The sequence below is a fragment of the Bactrocera neohumeralis genome, chromosome 3 (genome assembly GCF_024586455.1).
Source record: "Bactrocera neohumeralis isolate Rockhampton chromosome 3, APGP_CSIRO_Bneo_wtdbg2-racon-allhic-juicebox.fasta_v2, whole genome shotgun sequence".
Taxonomy (NCBI): domain Eukaryota; kingdom Metazoa; phylum Arthropoda; class Insecta; order Diptera; family Tephritidae; genus Bactrocera; species Bactrocera neohumeralis.
In genome coordinates, this window is record NC_065920.1 from 67693537 (window position 1) to 67711429 (window position 17893).

The 17893-nt window shown below is 39.3% G+C and overlaps 1 protein-coding gene across 6 annotated transcripts in view; it reads left to right on the forward strand.

Annotated features, from left to right (window-relative positions):
• Positions 1–16283, forward strand: part of LOC126752056 (E3 ubiquitin-protein ligase lubel) — a 28671-nt gene extending 12388 nt beyond the window's left edge. For 2 of the 6 annotated variants that reach the window (XM_050462595.1, XM_050462596.1), the window contains exons 5-21: positions 148–276; positions 831–1175; positions 1448–1732; positions 2875–3178; positions 3248–4600; positions 4985–5205; positions 5269–5364; positions 5923–6027; positions 6087–6570; positions 6702–8435; positions 10466–11418; positions 11505–11771; positions 11841–12146; positions 12213–12364; positions 12434–12811; positions 14269–14437; positions 15890–16283. In XM_050462595.1, the coding sequence (XP_050318552.1) occupies positions 148–276; positions 831–1175; positions 1448–1732; positions 2875–3178; positions 3248–4600; positions 4985–5205; positions 5269–5364; positions 5923–6027; positions 6087–6570; positions 6702–8435; positions 10466–11418; positions 11505–11771; positions 11841–12146; positions 12213–12364; positions 12434–12811; positions 14269–14437; positions 15890–15925 (7317 nt within the window). In that variant the 3' untranslated portion in view covers positions 15926–16283. The other 4 variants (XM_050462597.1, XM_050462598.1, XM_050462599.1 and 1 more) reach the window with 4 other exon arrangements.
• The last annotated feature ends 1610 nt before the right edge of the window (positions 16284–17893 follow it).

Sequence of the window (17893 nt, forward strand, 5' to 3'; positions counted from 1 at the left end):
TAGATTATAGATTATAGATTAAAGATTATAGATTATAGATTATAAAATAGTTTATAGATTTTAGAATAAAGAGTCGACCATAAGAACTTTCTTACATATTTCACTATATATTAATATGTTTGTGCATTCCATCCTGTCCTCCACTAGGCCATTGACCAAAGCCGTCCACCATTGCCGCCGAAAATTTTACCCGGACAAAATGGACCAACACCACCGGTGGCGCCACCAAGACGCAAGGCACGCGGATTTACACCACTACTGCCGCGCAAGGAACAGGTACGCTTCTGCACGATTTCATAAGCGATTTCGGTACCAAGTCATAAATAAAAGCCTCATATGAAAAGAAAATAATAAACTAAAATCTTAATCTCTCCACGACGTTTTACACAAAGCTTCCATAAAACAGAGCGCGCAAGCGCCAAATCACAACGCTTTAATAAAACAAAAAATATTATTTATAATACTGCCTTTTACCTCGAGAAACTATTTGACCAGAATTTAGCGTATTAATTTGCTGCATTCTATGAAAATGATTATATCTTATGTACATAGTTCTACTTTTACTATTTTTGGCGCTAAACATTTTTACCAAGCACTAACACAATTGTCAAAGTTTGCTCAAGCAACGCCTTGAAAATGTGTGTGTCAATAAAAAATTCAAATTTTCAATTTCGAACTCAAAACAAAGCTCAAATTATTGAATTCTTCTCATACCGTAATACTCGTACATGCATTTGTACGCTGAGTTTTGGATATCAGCCAACAACACAACAACATCCAATTGTTTTAAGTGTACTTTGCACAATTTGCCACTCCTCAATTCCAATTAGGTCAACACGAATACGCTGCCAATACCGCCCTCGCCGACACCCTCATTGAGGAGCACCTCCTGGCAGGATCGCGTTAGTTCACTCAAAAGCGGATTGAATCTGATGAATCGCCCTTTACCCGATACACCGAAGACGCCGACCAGCGAGCACACATCGTCACGTTCGGTCACACCCAAGTCGGTCTTCGATAGCATACAACGTCCACCGTCCGTCACATTGGAGAAGATCAAGAGTAAGGCTAGCGCCACATTGGATCGTATGACCTTGCTGCAGCAACGCTATCGTCAACACAAAGAGGAAAGTCTGAAGGGCAACACAGATCATAGCGGTTCTGTTACAGATCAGGTAAATATAAAGTGTTAGGCTTATATACAAAGTTCCCAACATCATCAGCTTGTACACGCCGGTAAAAGTGGTGTTCATTTAAACAACTCAGGCACTCCATCAGAAGTCCACATGTTCGTGACGTACATACATAGCCCTAATTCGTTTGTTATTGTTTTTGTTTCATTTATGTTCGTGCGTCTGTACATAAATATGTTCCACTGTGTCACCAACCACTACCAACAACAAACAACAACAACGCCACACACCTTGTCAACACAACCACCATATAGAACCTCTCATTCGATCAATGGTCAACCATCTCACCGTCGCCATCACATTTTCGCTCAGGCAGCATGTCGTCCGGGATCAATTCATCTCATTTTGACCTCACGGATGATACACATTTTCACAATATGTTTAATCAACGGCAGATGCATACGTCCGCGGCACAACAGCAACGCGCCAATGGTCAATTGGGCACACGTGGCATGAGCACGTCCGTCTTCAATTTGAATCACATAAATCGACGCGCGCCAGAGCCACAGCATGCGTGGATGAATAATCCGATGCAGCAGGTGAGTAAGAACTAGAGTGTTAAGTTTTTTGAAGTGCTCTCAGTAATCCGTATATCAATAATCAAGAAATTACTCTTAGAAGAAACTTTATTAGACTTTCTTATGCAATGCGTAGAACCAGATCTCATAGTACTATCAATGTTCATTGACCCAAAAAAATTCATATTAATAAAAAAATTCCGATCCAGTCTCTTCAGATTCTTCCGTTCAGATCAGTCCATCAAGCCGTGTATTGAACAAGCCTTGCTTCTCCGAATCAATGCTATCATTTAGAGACTTTTTTCGTTCTTCAGTTGAGTGGATCAAGAACCATTAAACTATATCTGACAATACTATTCTGATCCTTTGCGACAAAATACTCGCTTTAAAGAAAAACCCGTTGTAGAACTGGATATGGAAAAAAATGAGAATGAGACTGGAAAAAGCGGCCAAGATCTCTTCACCGGACCAGAAAAAACTATTTTCATTTAGAGAGTTTTAGTTTTATAACTGAGTTGGTTGGATCAAACTGTAGATTCGTTGAGTCAGATCTCACAATGCTACCAAATTCCATTGACGCAAAAAATTTGGATTTAGACAAAGGTCCTATCTGATGGCACAAAAAAACCCGTCAAGCTGTAGAACATGCTCTACTTTTTTATGGAACAACCTCTACTTTATCGGACGAGCGAAAACTACTTTCATTTAAAAAGTTTTAGTCTAGTTTTGAGTCGGGTAGGTCAAACCGTAGAAGCAGTGAACAATACTACCAAACATAATTCGAGGGAAAATTTCGTTTTGATGGAGAAACTCTTCTAAAATTGGATTTAGACAAAAATCCGATCCGATCTGGTGAAACTAGAAAAGTCCATTAAGCCGTAAATGGAAAAAGCTCTACTTCGCCGGATCAGCTAAATTTAGGCAGTCAGTCTCTTTTGAATTAAGTTGGTCAAGCCATTGGAGATTCGTGACGATTACCTTATCAATTAATACTAAGGGAGTTAGCTTAGAGACCAAAATTAGATGGACGGACACTCGAACAAGACTTTGACCAACATGAACTTGTTCATAACTTATGTATTGTCTCATCTTCGATGGTTTAAGAAAACACCCTCATCAGAATTAAATAAAGAATTAACGAATTCACGCAATCTTCTCCACAGGCTCAGTCCATGGCTCATCTGAACTGCGCAACCTGTGCCAGCCCACAGCCCAATGCCTGGCATGCCCATCAACAACGCATGCCAATGAATATGCCGAGCGCGGAATGGGGTAATCAATTCAACTCACAGCAACAGCTTAATCGCTCAAATTTATCACTCAATGTTGGCGCCGGCTATATGTTGCCACATCACCATGGCGCTGGTGGCATGATGGCGCCACCACCAGTTTTTATGAACCAAACGGGCATGATGGCGGGCATGTATCCTTATCCCTACAATGCGGGTATGCCAGTTATGAATCCAGGTAAGAATTAAATATAACATTAAATTTTGCTTTCTTGCTAAATCATACGTTTCCTTAACCGCTTTTTAGGTCTGATGGGCATGCCACCGCCCACGCGTTCACGCGCCACCTCACGAGCCGGATCACGCGCCGTTTCACCGGCGATGAGTCGCAAATCTATGCCGGTGCGCCGAAAACAACGCACCACCAGTTATGTTGAGGATGAACTCACCGATGATGAAGACTCCGATCAAGACGATCGACGTTCGATTGTTTCAAATCGTTCCGGCATGACTAACACGCTACGCGCACGTCAACGACGCATTTCGAGTGCTTCTCAGCTGCTGGATGATGAAAGCGAAACGAATCCACGGCAAACACGCGGAAAGCTACGTGATACACGTGATCGCCGCGGTTCAATTGCTAAGTCAGTGCAAAGTGATTGGTTACCTGGTCGACGGACGACAGTGAATCAAAATAACACTGGCAACCGTCAGAATGAACCGGGTTTTATCAACACACTCAAGCCCACGCGCATTTATTCAGACTTAGACTCAGAATCATCGGGCACACGTGCATTGGTGCAGGCTAAAATACAAGAGAAACTGGATAAGGGTACAAAGCGTAGCAGTTCTAAAGAGAAAGCAGCGGAGGCTGCGCGTCTAAAACCCACTAAAGTTTCTACAGAAGTGCAAGCAGGCGGTAGTCGAACGATTACTAAAACGAACGCTGAAACTGAAACGAAAACTGTGGCAGCCGAAAAATCGGAGATCATGAAAAGCCAAACGAACAATGCCGAAGAGACTGAGGAGGAAGAGGAAGAAGAAGAGGAGAGCGGTAGTGAAGAGACTGAAAGTGAACAGGAAGAGGTGGCTGCGGTAGAGCCAGATACTGTTGAAGGCAAACGCATAGAGGAAGACAATGCACCACAAGTAGTGCCCGCCGATGAAGCAAACGAAGATGACTTAGGCCCACCACCTTCAACACCAGACCATGAATGGGAGTGCGAGTTCTGCACATATGTTAACGAACCCAACGTGAAGATCTGTTTGATCTGTTGCAAGACACCTAGCAGTGTGCCGCGCAAGACCTCTACTACAACGGCTCCCACAGAAACCCTCATAGTTGAGGAACGACCAACAATGGTTAAAGATAAACCATCCGTCAGTCCAGAAAGACCTACCGCATACAAAGAGAAACGATCCAGTAGCACAGAACGAACGAAAGACAAACCGAAAGACAAAGTTAAAGAGAAAACAAAAGACAAAGTACACAGTACAACCAACAGCACCACCGCATCTACTGGCACGGTAACCACTGCACCAAAACGCAAAACTGGCGTCACACAGAGTATCATAACTAATCTGACGAACGGCATATCGAAGCTCAAGATCACCTCATCCGAGAATGAATCGGATAACTCAGCGCTAGCGAAGAAGAAAGGTAGGAGCAAGAAAATCACATTTTTGGAAGGAACGAAAATCAATTAGAAGCTCGTATAGACATAAACTAAGTGTACCACAAGTTAAAGATATACTAAAAATACTTACTATATAACACATAAACCTTTTAATTTGTTACCCTATGTTTCGGTATTTTACTTTTGCAACAACAATTCTTTTTAATTCTTTGTAATACACACTAACTTTTTTTATAAAAACAAATAAATTTAAAATAAATATACTTTCATAATGCTTACGACTATTGTTCCAACCAAAAACTGTTGTTTTCTTCCATTGCAAAGTCCCTCATGTCCGTATACATACACACAAGTCCCGCTTTAGTCCGGCATCCGCCTAACATTGAACTCTCTATATGAACTTACAGAAACCGTTGAAGATGTGTGGGCCGCTTTAGATGATAACATACAGACCACAGCTAATGAGGTAATGCGTAAAGCGGAAAAGTCCAAGCAGAGCAACAAGGTCTCAACTAGTTGCGGCACTTCACCCGTAAGGGAAGTGACGAAAACTAGAGATATCTCAAAGATGCAACGAAATGTGAAGGAGACCGGCACTTCACCGCCACCGCAAAGTATTTCGACTCAAGTACGCGTTATTGTTCTTTCTAAGTTGTTAGTTGATTTGAATGTTATTGTTGTTTTTATTCAGACCTACGATACGGTACCTTTACGGCAACGCGAACCAAGTGTAACAGAAACTATGCCCACTGGAAGTAGCAGTATGTTTTACAACGAAAATACACAGGTTTGTAGATAGCCAGGAACTGCCTCTTATCAAATCGGTCAAACCTCACTCTAAACTACACAGGTTTCTAAGTTATGTCTACAGAAAACCTTTATCTGTACAATATCATATTGTGTTCGTAGTTACACGGGAACTTGGGCGTATCAAGTCATGCAAATCTCACTCCAGACCACACAATGTTCATAGTTGTTCATAGTTATGCCCACACAATATCTCCATCTCTACTATATGTTAAGTATAACATGTCCTGCAATCAAATCCTTATCATCCTTCCATATCTCTAGTACTTTAAATAAAGTAAAAGGTTTCAAGAACACTAAAATCTCACTCAAACTCTCTAAATACTTACTGAGACTTAGATTAGGAAAAAAGAAATATAAAAATGCCAAATTAATCGCAGAGGCCTGTTCGTCCACATATGAGCCGAACTTACATATTGACAATTAGAGTGGGAGTGAACTTTGCACTAGTATCCTTGATTTCAGTCCAATTTACTGACTCTACTGTACCAAACTACGCACTTTATACGAGTATAATTTTTCATATTAACAATTCCAGCTACATCGTGAAGTACCCTCACCACTAAGCGTTTTCTCGCCAGATACACCGCACTACGAGCCTAGACACAAAGAGCCCGAAACTGAGCTATTTATACTACTGAAGGTAAGAAAATTCGCTGCAATTTTTTTTTTATGAAACATATACAATTCCTACACATCCAGGAAGCGGAGCTCTACAAATTCACACCCGAAGAACTACATGCGGCGCTCAAGTACTGCGGTCCTTCAGTACATCCGGTACAATGGTTACGTGAAAACTGGCACAAGCTCATACAGACCGTACAAAGTTTGTCGACGAAATATGGACAGGAACGTGTTGAGAATATTATTGGCACTGTATCACAGGGTGAGGCAAGAGATGCACTACGTCAACATGGCGGTAATATATGGCAGGCAGTATCGGAATGTATTGAACAGCGACAGCGGAAGTACCGCGAGATCTCAAGTAAGGGCAATTACTCGCGTGAAGACATCGTAACTGCGCTGACGATACATCAAGGTAATGCGGATCTGGCGTTACTGGACTTGGGACGTACGCAGTTGAAGCCATTCTTAATGCGCATACGTGGCTCACCAGCTGGTGTAGAGAATGAGAGTGGCGCAAATTTTTTTGGCGGCAACTCAGTGGAGCATACAATTCAACCAGGTTAGTGTGAACATTTTGGTTACAAACAAATTCCTTACAGTCAACAGTCTTAACTATACCAACACTTTTGTTATATTTTGAATTTCACCGTTTTTTGTTTCTCTCTCTATCTCTCTCTTTCCTCATTATAGAAATTCATGATTTCCTCAGCGCAAACGCTTCGGAATGCTATCAAACACCAAATGCAGCTGGTGCCGCTTTCATAACCGATCATCCCACGCTGTCACATGCATCATCTACTAACGAATTACGTAATACCATGTACGATAGCATTTACCGTCATAGTCCTTATAGTAGAGAGGCATCATCAAGCCGATTTCATCTAGACGATCCCGCATTTAATAATCAAAACATGCTAAAAGATCTCGAAACACTTATTGGTAATATTGAACAAAATCAAGCGAAGCAGAGTGAGCCGATGCTCAAAACTATGGAGTCGATGTTGGCCAATAGTTTAGGCAAGAGTGAAATGGATAATGAAAATGATCCCGAAATGATGCGCATACTAATGAAAAGCCCCATCACTACCTTACATGCCAAGCGTATGACTTCCGAATCAAATAGCAGAACTCAGAGTCAACTGGATGTGAAGAACTTTGTTTGGCAGCATATTCAAGAAATAGTACCGAACTTGGTGCAACAAGTGGAGTTAGAACTCATGGAAGAAGATGCAATGGAAGTCAATGAAGTTAAAGATACTCCATTAGAGCAAAAGGTAACACCACCAGAGCCACCACCAATCGATGCTGAAGAATTCATATTGGAGGAAGTCATTGGACCAAATATTAAAGAAGCATCAATACGAGAGTTGGTGCCACCCGAGTTTATATATGCGGCAGAAATTGCCACTTTCCGCATGGAATTCGATCGCGCATTAGATAGAGATCATGAGGATGAGTTCGAATTCGACAGCTTTGAAGATGCTGAAAGAAGTATATATAAAATGTATCACGCTCCTGAGGAAACGAAAGTAACTCTAGAAAGTAAGGCAGTTCCAGAGATAGAAACCGAACACGAGCAAATTGCAGAGGAGAATATAATCGCAAATGAAACTCGTCCTCATGAAGTACAAGAAATAAGAGCTGATATCGAAAGTACAACAACAAATCAGAAAACGATGGGAAATGAGACGCAAGTATCAGCACAAGCTGAACTCATGGAAGACAGTGCAGCAACAGTACTTGAAAGTAAGGTTATTCCACCAAGGACAGCTGAAACTGAAGAGACAGTTCATGAAATAGTTGAGTTAGCAAATGAATCCGTAGCCATAACCAACGAAGAAACTTCTACGGCACTAACGGTTAATGAAAACTCGGAGGTACCAATAGCGATTTCAAATATTGCTCCGATCGAAACGCAGACTACAACAACCATAGCAGAAACACAAAACCCTTTTATAGAAGAAACCGCCAGCGTCAGCATGGAAACTTCTGTAGCTACTGCATTAGAGTCACATGCGCCCCAGAAAATAGAACAACCAGCTGCTGGAAACTCTGTTGAAACTACAAGACTGAGAAGAAATGAAAAGATGCAGAAACGTCAGAGAAAGAGTCAGTTACAAAAGAATGCGAATAGCTCTGAAGCAAAAGCAACGGCGGCTATTCGAGGAAATGCTAGTATGGACCGAAAGAAAATAACTGAGCTAGGAACTCAAAACGAGGCCATAAAGAATGAGGGTTTAACAAATAACAACGGAGCTATGTCTCACCATCAAACTCCAGAATCGGCTGAGGATCAACAGGCAGATACGAACAATCCACTTAACGCAGAAAATATTACAGCAAATCAACAAGTTTTAGATACCAAAGAACGTCAACCGAAAGTGTCGAGAATTCCCGTACGTCGTAGCGCAAGTCGACTTTCTGGTGAGCAAAGAACAAAACACCCTAGTCAACTAACTATTGTTCAAGCTAGTAACAAACTAACAACTGAGAATGAAGTCCAAGCAACTAACAATCCTCGAGATGCATTAGAACAAGAGGTCATTTTAAATCAAGCAGGTGGAGAAGCAGAGGATATAAATATGATTTTAGAGAACGATGCAATTAACGGAACCGCTAGAGATGAAGAAAACCAGATAGATAATAATATGGGGAGTTTGTCCGAAAAATCGGAAGAAACAAATCAAGAACTGAATGAAGTCGTCGAGGAACAAGTTTCACAGATATTAACTGCGAAAGTCAACTTCGCGGACAACGCGACTTTCGCGCACACGGAAACAGTTAAAGCTGAGGAGCCACTAATAAATGGGATAATACAAACTCTTCCAAGAGATGAAGACTTAACACATCACATGACTACTACAACCCCAGGAAATACCAACTATAATAAACACAACCAATTGGAAGGCGAGATGACTTTGGACGAGGACAGGACTCAAACAGAGACTGAAACAGAAGCAGAAGGTCAAAATACTGAATTAACAGAAGAACTATCTACTAGTACTACAAAATTTGGAGATAATACTGAAGAACTCAACAACCAGACAAACGAAAAATCACTTCCGGTGATAATGTCTGAACCAAAGCCAGCACTCAAGAACTTCAAACCCAAAACAAAGAAGGTCCACCGTTGCAGGCAACAGTCTATGAGACAACTCAGGCAGAAAATAATTCCCAAGAAAGTGAAGAACAAAATGTTTCGCAATCAACAGTTGAAGAAGCTGTACAAATAGAAATCAGCTCTGCAGGAATGGTGCACCGAATGGATGAAAAGGTAATCTTGCTGATGCCGGCTGAGCAAATCATTCAAGCAGAAACTGAAGGAAATATCAACCGAACTGTGATAGAAGATGTGGATACAACTAGGCACGACGAGACGATAAATCAACTCGACTATGTTGGAGAATCCTCTGTACAAGCTGCTTCTGAGAAGTCGGCACAAGAAGACACAATAAGTTCAAACGTAGAAGAATCCAGCAATCAATCAACTTCAAAGGAAACTACTCAAACTGAAAGCACCGCAGAAGTACAGAATAATGAATCACCAAGTAACGAAGTATTTCAAGATGCAGCTGAGCTTTCCGCGGATGAAGAAATTGACAATAATACAAACAGACCCGCTTCCAAACTCGAAAGCCATGATGGTAACGAAACCTCTGATGCTGAGTTATATAGCGTTGAAAGTGAATTCTCTAGTCAGGGACAATCACGTTCTGTGACTTCGGATAATGCTATATTGCTTAAGGTCGACAACACAACAGAATTGCCATTACAACAATCCACAAGTGACACGGCGATAGATGCAAATCTCAGCAAGACGACAAGACAGACTGCACCTTTGGAGTTTGTGCTTTCTCCAGATGCCTCAAAACAAAATCTCTCCGAGCTCGTTGAAGACACACAACGCCTGATTAAGCAAATGAAAGACGAAATAAATATAGAGGACTTCGAATCTTCCGAAGAGGAGTACACCGACGAATATACAGATGAAGATGAATATGATGATGATGATGAGGAATATGATGAAGATTGGGAAGGCTCGCTGGAAGAAGAAGACACAGAATATGATGAGGGTGAGCTAACTGAGGACGATATAGATGATGAGGATTATTTTAATGAAGAAGATGAGGAAGGTTTGAGTGCTGAAGATGCGGAAGGTGAAGTTAAAGAAGACAATACCGCTGCGGACAAAGTAAACGAAATTATAGATAAAGTTTCTAGAGCTCCTGGCGAAGAAAATAATACGGAACATGAAAGTGAAAATATTAGTGCCACGCATACCAATGAGAAAGACACTTTCATTACCCCATCATCTCATACCGAAATCACAATAACCGTCGATACCCCAAACTCAAACTTAATTGATACAAATCATGAAGTCGCCAACAATGCTTTATTGACCACGCTTGAAAATGAAATTGTGCCTGATTCTAATGCTAATGCTAACCCAATAGAGTCTTCAACTAACGAAATCGAAACAGAGAATCAAACACCCGAACTGCCCGTAGAAACCGTACTGTTAAATGAAAAGAGTATTACAACAATATCAGACAGTACAAGGAATGATGATAAGAGAAACAAAACTGCTCCAACTGAGTTGCGAATTGAGAACGAAGTACAAATTGAGACAATTCCAGTCCAAAACCAAGAAGGTGAAGATCAAAATGTAAGCATAGAGATTATCCCTGCTGAAAAGGCGATCAACGATTTAAACCAAAAGACTACAAAAGACCCCGAAGAACAAAACTCAAGCAAGATTTTGGAATCTAAACCTGCCACAAGTTCGAAAACTGGCGCTGTAAGTAAGATACCACAAATAAGAAACGATGCCCGCGAAGCATCCACTTCGAAAGCTGCCCGAAACGCTTTGAACAATGCACGAAACGATAAACTTACCACACCAAAGAATAGTGTAACGACTGTTAAAGCTCAAGCTGAAAAACCGAAACCCAAGGAAAGTAAAATACCAAAACAGGCAGCAAAAAAGGTACCCTTGCGCTCGAAATCCTTCTCCGGACCACCAGGTCCCATTGGCATTTCTTCGGTAAAGACCATACAGCAAAAGTTTCTGAATCAGCAAAAACAGTTAACCACGCGTTTAGAACCAACCAAAAATCCACCAAATGTAGTACGTAAGAAGTCAATAACCGAAGCTATTACTAAATTTATGCCCAGCACTTCAGCGGGTGCCAGTAGTTCTACAGCTACTGCGGTAACCAGCATTTTCCGCACCCATCCACGTATACCTAAGAAGAAATATCACGAGACATGCTTTTCAGATGATGACTTTGAGACGACGACGAGTGAGGAAGAACCGGAACCGCTGGAGATACGTCAACGTAAGATAAGTGTGCCAGTTTTTCGCGCATACCCCAGCGTACAGGAGCCGGAAGTTGTGCCGCCAGAGGTAATTATTTTAAATTTTTTGTAGGGTTGTTTCGGTGCAAGATATGAGCTCTGTATATAACATCCATTATTTATAATTATCAACAGGTGCTCGTTCAAAAATTCATCGAAGAAAAACTAGTCGCAAATATTGCTGAAGCGCAAATAGCCGCCACTTTGGTAAATATGCGGTTCCAACAGGATGTTTCACTGTGGGCGGCCAAGGAATGTAGTGACCTCGATCAAGCCATCTCTATGCTACAACAAGAGTGTGAACTTTGCATGGGCACATATCCCATGAATCAAATTGTCTCGATGCTCAAATGTACACACAAATGTTGCAAACAATGTGCCAAAACATATTTCACAGTGCAGGTAGTAATCCCAGCACCCCATAAGTTCGTAACCCTATAACAAAACCATTAACTTTTAATACTCCAATAGATTACCGATCGCAGCATCAACGACTGCACTTGTCCGTTCTGTAAGCTACCCGAATTACACGGACATAACGAGCATGAGGACGAGAATTTAGAATACTTCTCGAATTTGGATATCTTTCTGAAGAGCATTTTGGACGAAGAAGTGCATGAGTTATTCCAGCGAAAGCTAAGAGATCGCACATTGTTGCAAGATCCGAATTTCAAGTGGTGCATACAGTGCTCATCCGGTTTCTTCGCGAGGCCCAAACAGAAGCGACTCATTTGTCCAGACTGCGGTTCCGTGACATGTGCGCAGTGTAGAAAGACGGTGTGTAGCAGGGAATAGTTCCACTTCTAGTATAATATTAATATAAATACTCTACTTTTCTTGCAGTGGGAAAAGCAGCACGAAGGTATTTCGTGTGAACAATTCAAGGAATGGAAGGAAGCCAACGATCCGGAAGTGCAGGCACAAGGAGTTCAAGAGCATTTGTCGCAAAATGGCATTGATTGTCCTAAATGTAAATTCAGATATTCGCTGGCCAGGTTTGTTGCATCAAGCTCTACTTTATTATGGATTCCAAATTGAAATCTATCTTTACTCTCTTCTTCCAGAGGTGGCTGCATGCATTTCACTTGCACCCAATGCAAGTATGAATTTTGCTATGGTTGTGGCAAACCATTTATGATGGGCGCCAAATGTACCATATCCTCGTATTGCGCCAAACTGGGTCTGCATGCACATCATCCGAGGAATTGTCTTTTCTATTTACGTGACAAGTTACCCATACAATTGCAAATGTTACTTAAACAAAATAATATACAATACGATGAAGATCCTACAGAGTTGTCTGGCAACCACGTGGAAGATGCCTCAACGTCCACACCGAAAGTGCCACGTTGTCCAATTCCCTTGCAAAAAGAGACTCCCACCGGTATGGTAGACACAGTATGCAGTGGAGAGGTGCCAGATAAACATGCTGGCATGTGTCGGTAAGTATGAAGTGAAGATCGGACTTAGTCGGAGTAATATCACTGTGGAACATTTTTGGGATTATTGTCTTGGGGGCGAGAAATTCCAAGTCAGGGTGATGGTACTAGGTCAGTATAGTAAAACCCTCAAAGGGTTTGGCGTTCGTATGTGTCAGTTTTTTTTTATGACCTTTTAAATTTTTTCCTTATCTTGATGTTTTTTTGCTTAGTTGTAACAGGAAGTCAGGGTGATACTTGGAATTTCTCACCCCCCAGATTAGCTGTTGTACTGTGTATTGATACCATTTAACCTAAGAATTACCACTTTTTTTGAAATACCGTTTTTTCGGAAATCTGTATAAAGTGATAAATGAAAAAGTGCTTACGGATATTCTAACCAGATGCACTTGCTAACCAACTACAGTTTAGAATCAGATGTAATGAACCGATAAGACTCGAGACTACAACGAGATGCCTCTTGATGTCTCCTATCAGACACATACACAGTCCGGTCCGCATCCTCCCAGTTAAAGAGCATAATGAACTCCTCTCTAAGCAGTTTCTGCTGAGGCACTTTCATAGAAATTATCCTTGCAGTCAGCTGCTTGTAGCGGAACCACCTCTTAGGAGCATCAAGAGGTCCTTCCTCAACTACGTTTACGACATAAAACAATACGCTGGCCAGACTTCGGACGCAACAAACTTTAGACGAACTGATCGCCATTTACAGTGGAGCCATTAAAAACTTCACCGACTCCCACTCAGTGAATGGCGTACTTGGAGTCAAACCACCGCCCATTGCAGATGACGAGCTCGAGTTGCCGCGAGAATCGAGAGTGGCCCTTGTGCAGCTTCATTCTGGATACTGTAGCTGGTTAAATTCCTACTTATCCAGGATCGACCCTGACATATGGAATATATGTATGTGCAGCATTCCCGAATGACTCTAACCGCCTCTTTGCATGTCCTTACACATCTGACACCCCTATCCCTATGGTCAGACCCCGTCGAAACAGCACGTTTTCTGGACCTACCGTTGGATGACTTAGATGGCAACTTATCCAATCTCAACCATTCTAACGGGGACTAGATAACCGTTACTACAATAAAAACATTCCTATAGGGGCTTAAAAATCGATTGAGTTTCTAAAAATCTAAAGTAGAGCAATGGCAGATCCACCGAAGAGAGGTCTCTTTGACTGTCAAAGCCCCCAAAACCAGGAATTTTAAATCAAATTTAGAAGAGTTTTCGAAGTTACATCGCTACCAAAACTATGTTGGAAGGAAAAGCACTATCTTCAGAAAGAAGATCTGGATCCGACACTGAAATTGAGGATATACATACATATACATAGATTATATTGTATGATAGGATTTTTTTTTTAATATTATCATATGCAAAATCGTACCCAAACATCTTCCAGTCTATTGTTATAAAGTTTCAGAATTGGTACTCACTTTTTGCCTTCAATTTTCAGCACCCATTACGTCGAGTACTTGACCGCCAAAGTGGCTAAAGCGCGCATTGATCCACTGCCCATATTCGATCTAACCGATTGTGTGCAAGAGTTACGACGACGAGATATACGACTGCCGGAACGAGGTCCATGGGATACAGATGAAATCTACAAGGGCATGTGTTCTGAGGTAAGTTCAGAGCAATGATGAATACATGAGTATAGTCTATATAAGGCTATTATTAGGTCAATCCACCAAGTTTAAGCAACACTATTCATATCTGTTCCCTAGTTTTATTAAAAACATTGTTTGTTGGCAACCTTATAATTTTTATAAAACATAAAGTTTTGAAAACTAAAAAAACAATTTAATTGAAAATTATTAAATTAACGCACGTAGCAAAAAAATATAAAATAGTGTTGCCACATTTTTGTATTTTTATTAAAATGTTAAACCCTCTAAGGAAGTTTAAGAAATACATTTGACATGGATATAATAACACATACCATATTACAAAGACATACATTTAAAGTGTTGCCATCTGACTGTAATTATTTTTTTAATTTTTAAATAGTACGTTAACGTTTTCCAACTCACTCACTTCACTCTCTGTGGATGTGACAAAATATTTTTTCCGCTCTCTTAATATTTATTTACGTATAAAAAATAGGCTTTAGGAACCCTATCACTTTAACAACAAAAAAAAATTATTAGAGTTGCCACCTTTTTTATATTTAATTTGAAAAATATAAATGGGTATGCAGAAATACGCTCGAAAACAATACAGTGTACGAGGGCATTAATTTAAAGAGTTGCCAACTGAACGTAATATATTTTTTATTTTTATTTTTTCTTTAAATAATACGTTAACACTTTCCAACATTCCATGGATATGACATAATAATTTGTGTCTACTTTCTTACTATCTAATTAAATATAAAAAGTAGTTCTAGCAACCCTGCCACTTTTACAAAATTCATAGAAATGAGGATTGCCACCTTTTTTGTATTTAATTTGAAAAATTTAAATGGGCATACAGAAATACGCTAGAAACCAATATGGTGTACGAAGCCATTTATGTATAGAGTTGCCTTCTGACCTTAATAATTTTTTTTATTTTTATTTTTTTTTAATAATACGTTAACACTTTCCAACACTCTGTGGGTGTGACATAATAATTTTTTCCGCTTTCTTAGTATTTAATTAAACATAAAAACTAGGTTTTAGCAACCCTAACACTTTTACAAAAAAAAAGGGTTGCCACCGTTTTTGTATTTTATTTGAAAAATCTAAATGGGTATGCGGAAATACGCTACAAAACAATTTGTTGTAAGCGGACATTAATTTAGAGAGTTGCCATCTGACCGTAATAATTGTTCACACTGTTGATATGACACAATAATTTTTTTCCGCTTTCTAATATTTATTTAAATCACTTTTACAAAAAAAAATATTAGAGTTGCCACCTTTTTGTATTTAATTTGAAAAATCTAAATGGCTATACAGAAATACGCTAGAAAACAATACGGTATACGAGGGCAATAATTTTAAGAGTTGCCATATTACAAAATTTTATTTAACATAAATTAGATTTATATTTTTAAATAAACAAAACTCACTGCTTGTCATTCTTTCCAACAGGTTATAAAGAAAAATATTCCGCTGGAAACGACATGAGACAGTGTGCCGCAAGCGACTTGGACCAATCCACCAGACACCCAACCATAGGCGAGCAACATATGAACGATATACATATATACATATGTACGAGTGAACGATGTTGTGGACTGCAAATATTTAGGAGGAAGAAGCGGAAAAAATTAAAAATGAAAAAACACAAAAATAATGTATTATTTTCAACAATATTTTCTTTTTTCTTATTTTCCACTTGTTCATTTCCTTATGTATGTTTATATTCGTCGCAGTCCACTGTATTTCTCTTATCCACGCTACTAATCCATATTACTACGAGTAAATGTTCAATTTATATTTTCTAAAGCTTAACTAGTGAATAAAGTATATACAGAAAGATAAATGATTTTTTCTTGCTTAGATGTTGGCTTCTGTTTATTTAGACTTCACTTACTTAGGGCACAAGCAAACATACACATTCATAAAAGTGATTATAGGAGATATGCGCGCGTCAACAAGTATTAAACACTGTCAGAATTCAGGGTCAGAAAGTCGCAATCTATATACATATAAATGTATATATAAATATATGTGTGTATGTATATGTATGCATATGTATGTTTGTAGACACCATATATACCAACAACAAAAAAAACTTGTATTGTGGGCGCCATAAAATAGCAATTCATAACAACATTAATATAAATACTCACATTAACACATCACAACGCATCACATCACATCACTGTCAACGCGACATCACGTCAGTGCACTCGTTTATTACAAATTTCCGTTTTAACGTATTTCGCACATGATAAACGGCTGATGACCGCTCAGTGGAAAAATACAACAAATAAAAATAAAATAAAAGATAAAAATAAAATATAAATTAAAATTTAAAATAATTTTTGTTTTTGTAAAATATCTCACAAATTAAGTTATACGCTTTTCATGCGCTGACTTTGACGTGTAACGTCGTCACGCTCGTTATTTTCGTTTGCTTATCATAGTGACTAGTGTATATTTTTATACGATTTTTCCATTTAAATAAATACTCTCGCGCTGTATACATTTGAAAATGATTTTGTACAAATCGCATTTTCGAAAATTTAACATTTTTATTCAGCATACAGTGCAATAAACCCACCTTTCAACACGCCATTCGGTATTTATTCCATTCGTTCGATGCACTTGCTTCGGCTACACGCGTCAAATAATTTCGTTTTATGGTTCGTACATTTCCCGTATCAAATTTTCAAAACATTTTCTAGCACATGTTCTAAATAATTTTTCGATTTTTTTTTTGATTGTTTACATATAAGTTATGTCTCGAAAGGTTGTTATGAGGAACGTCCGCTGTGAAACGTAGATGATTTTTGCGTGAGCAATACCCCCTAATGTGTTGGATTTGGGTGAGAATTTGTTTAACACTTTGACTACCCTCAATATCTTAACAAAGAAACTCCTTAAAATTTTAAGACTCTAAAGAACTTGGATAAGATATTGAACTGAATAGCGAAATCATTTGAGACTAATGAAAACTTGCAGTTAGGTTTTAAAGGAAATAGATTTGACAAAGGTAGCTTTTGAGAACCAAAAGAATAGAATCCTAATGAAAATAGGATGACGAAGCACAAATAAAAATTCGCTTATAAAATCATTTTCCAGAAGCTTACACGCTCAATCTCATCAAAAAGGCACCTGTAATGAACAAATCCCTTAAATAAGGAAAAATTTAGCTCAAACGACGTCATACTATTATCCGATTTGATGATATCTGAGTTGAAAGCCCTTCAAAACCACTTTTTTGATAGTTAGGTTTCTTTTTAATCTTCGGTTTTCGATGTCAAATTACCTGTGTGTATTTTTCAAATACATCAACGATCTGCACCCAGAATAGACAGATAAATACTACTGTGATCAAATTGAAAGGTGAATTTTTAATTAAACTTCGCGTGTTTTTCGAAAGTTGGTAGTACTGTTAGTGACATCTATGGTAAATTTCACGTCAAA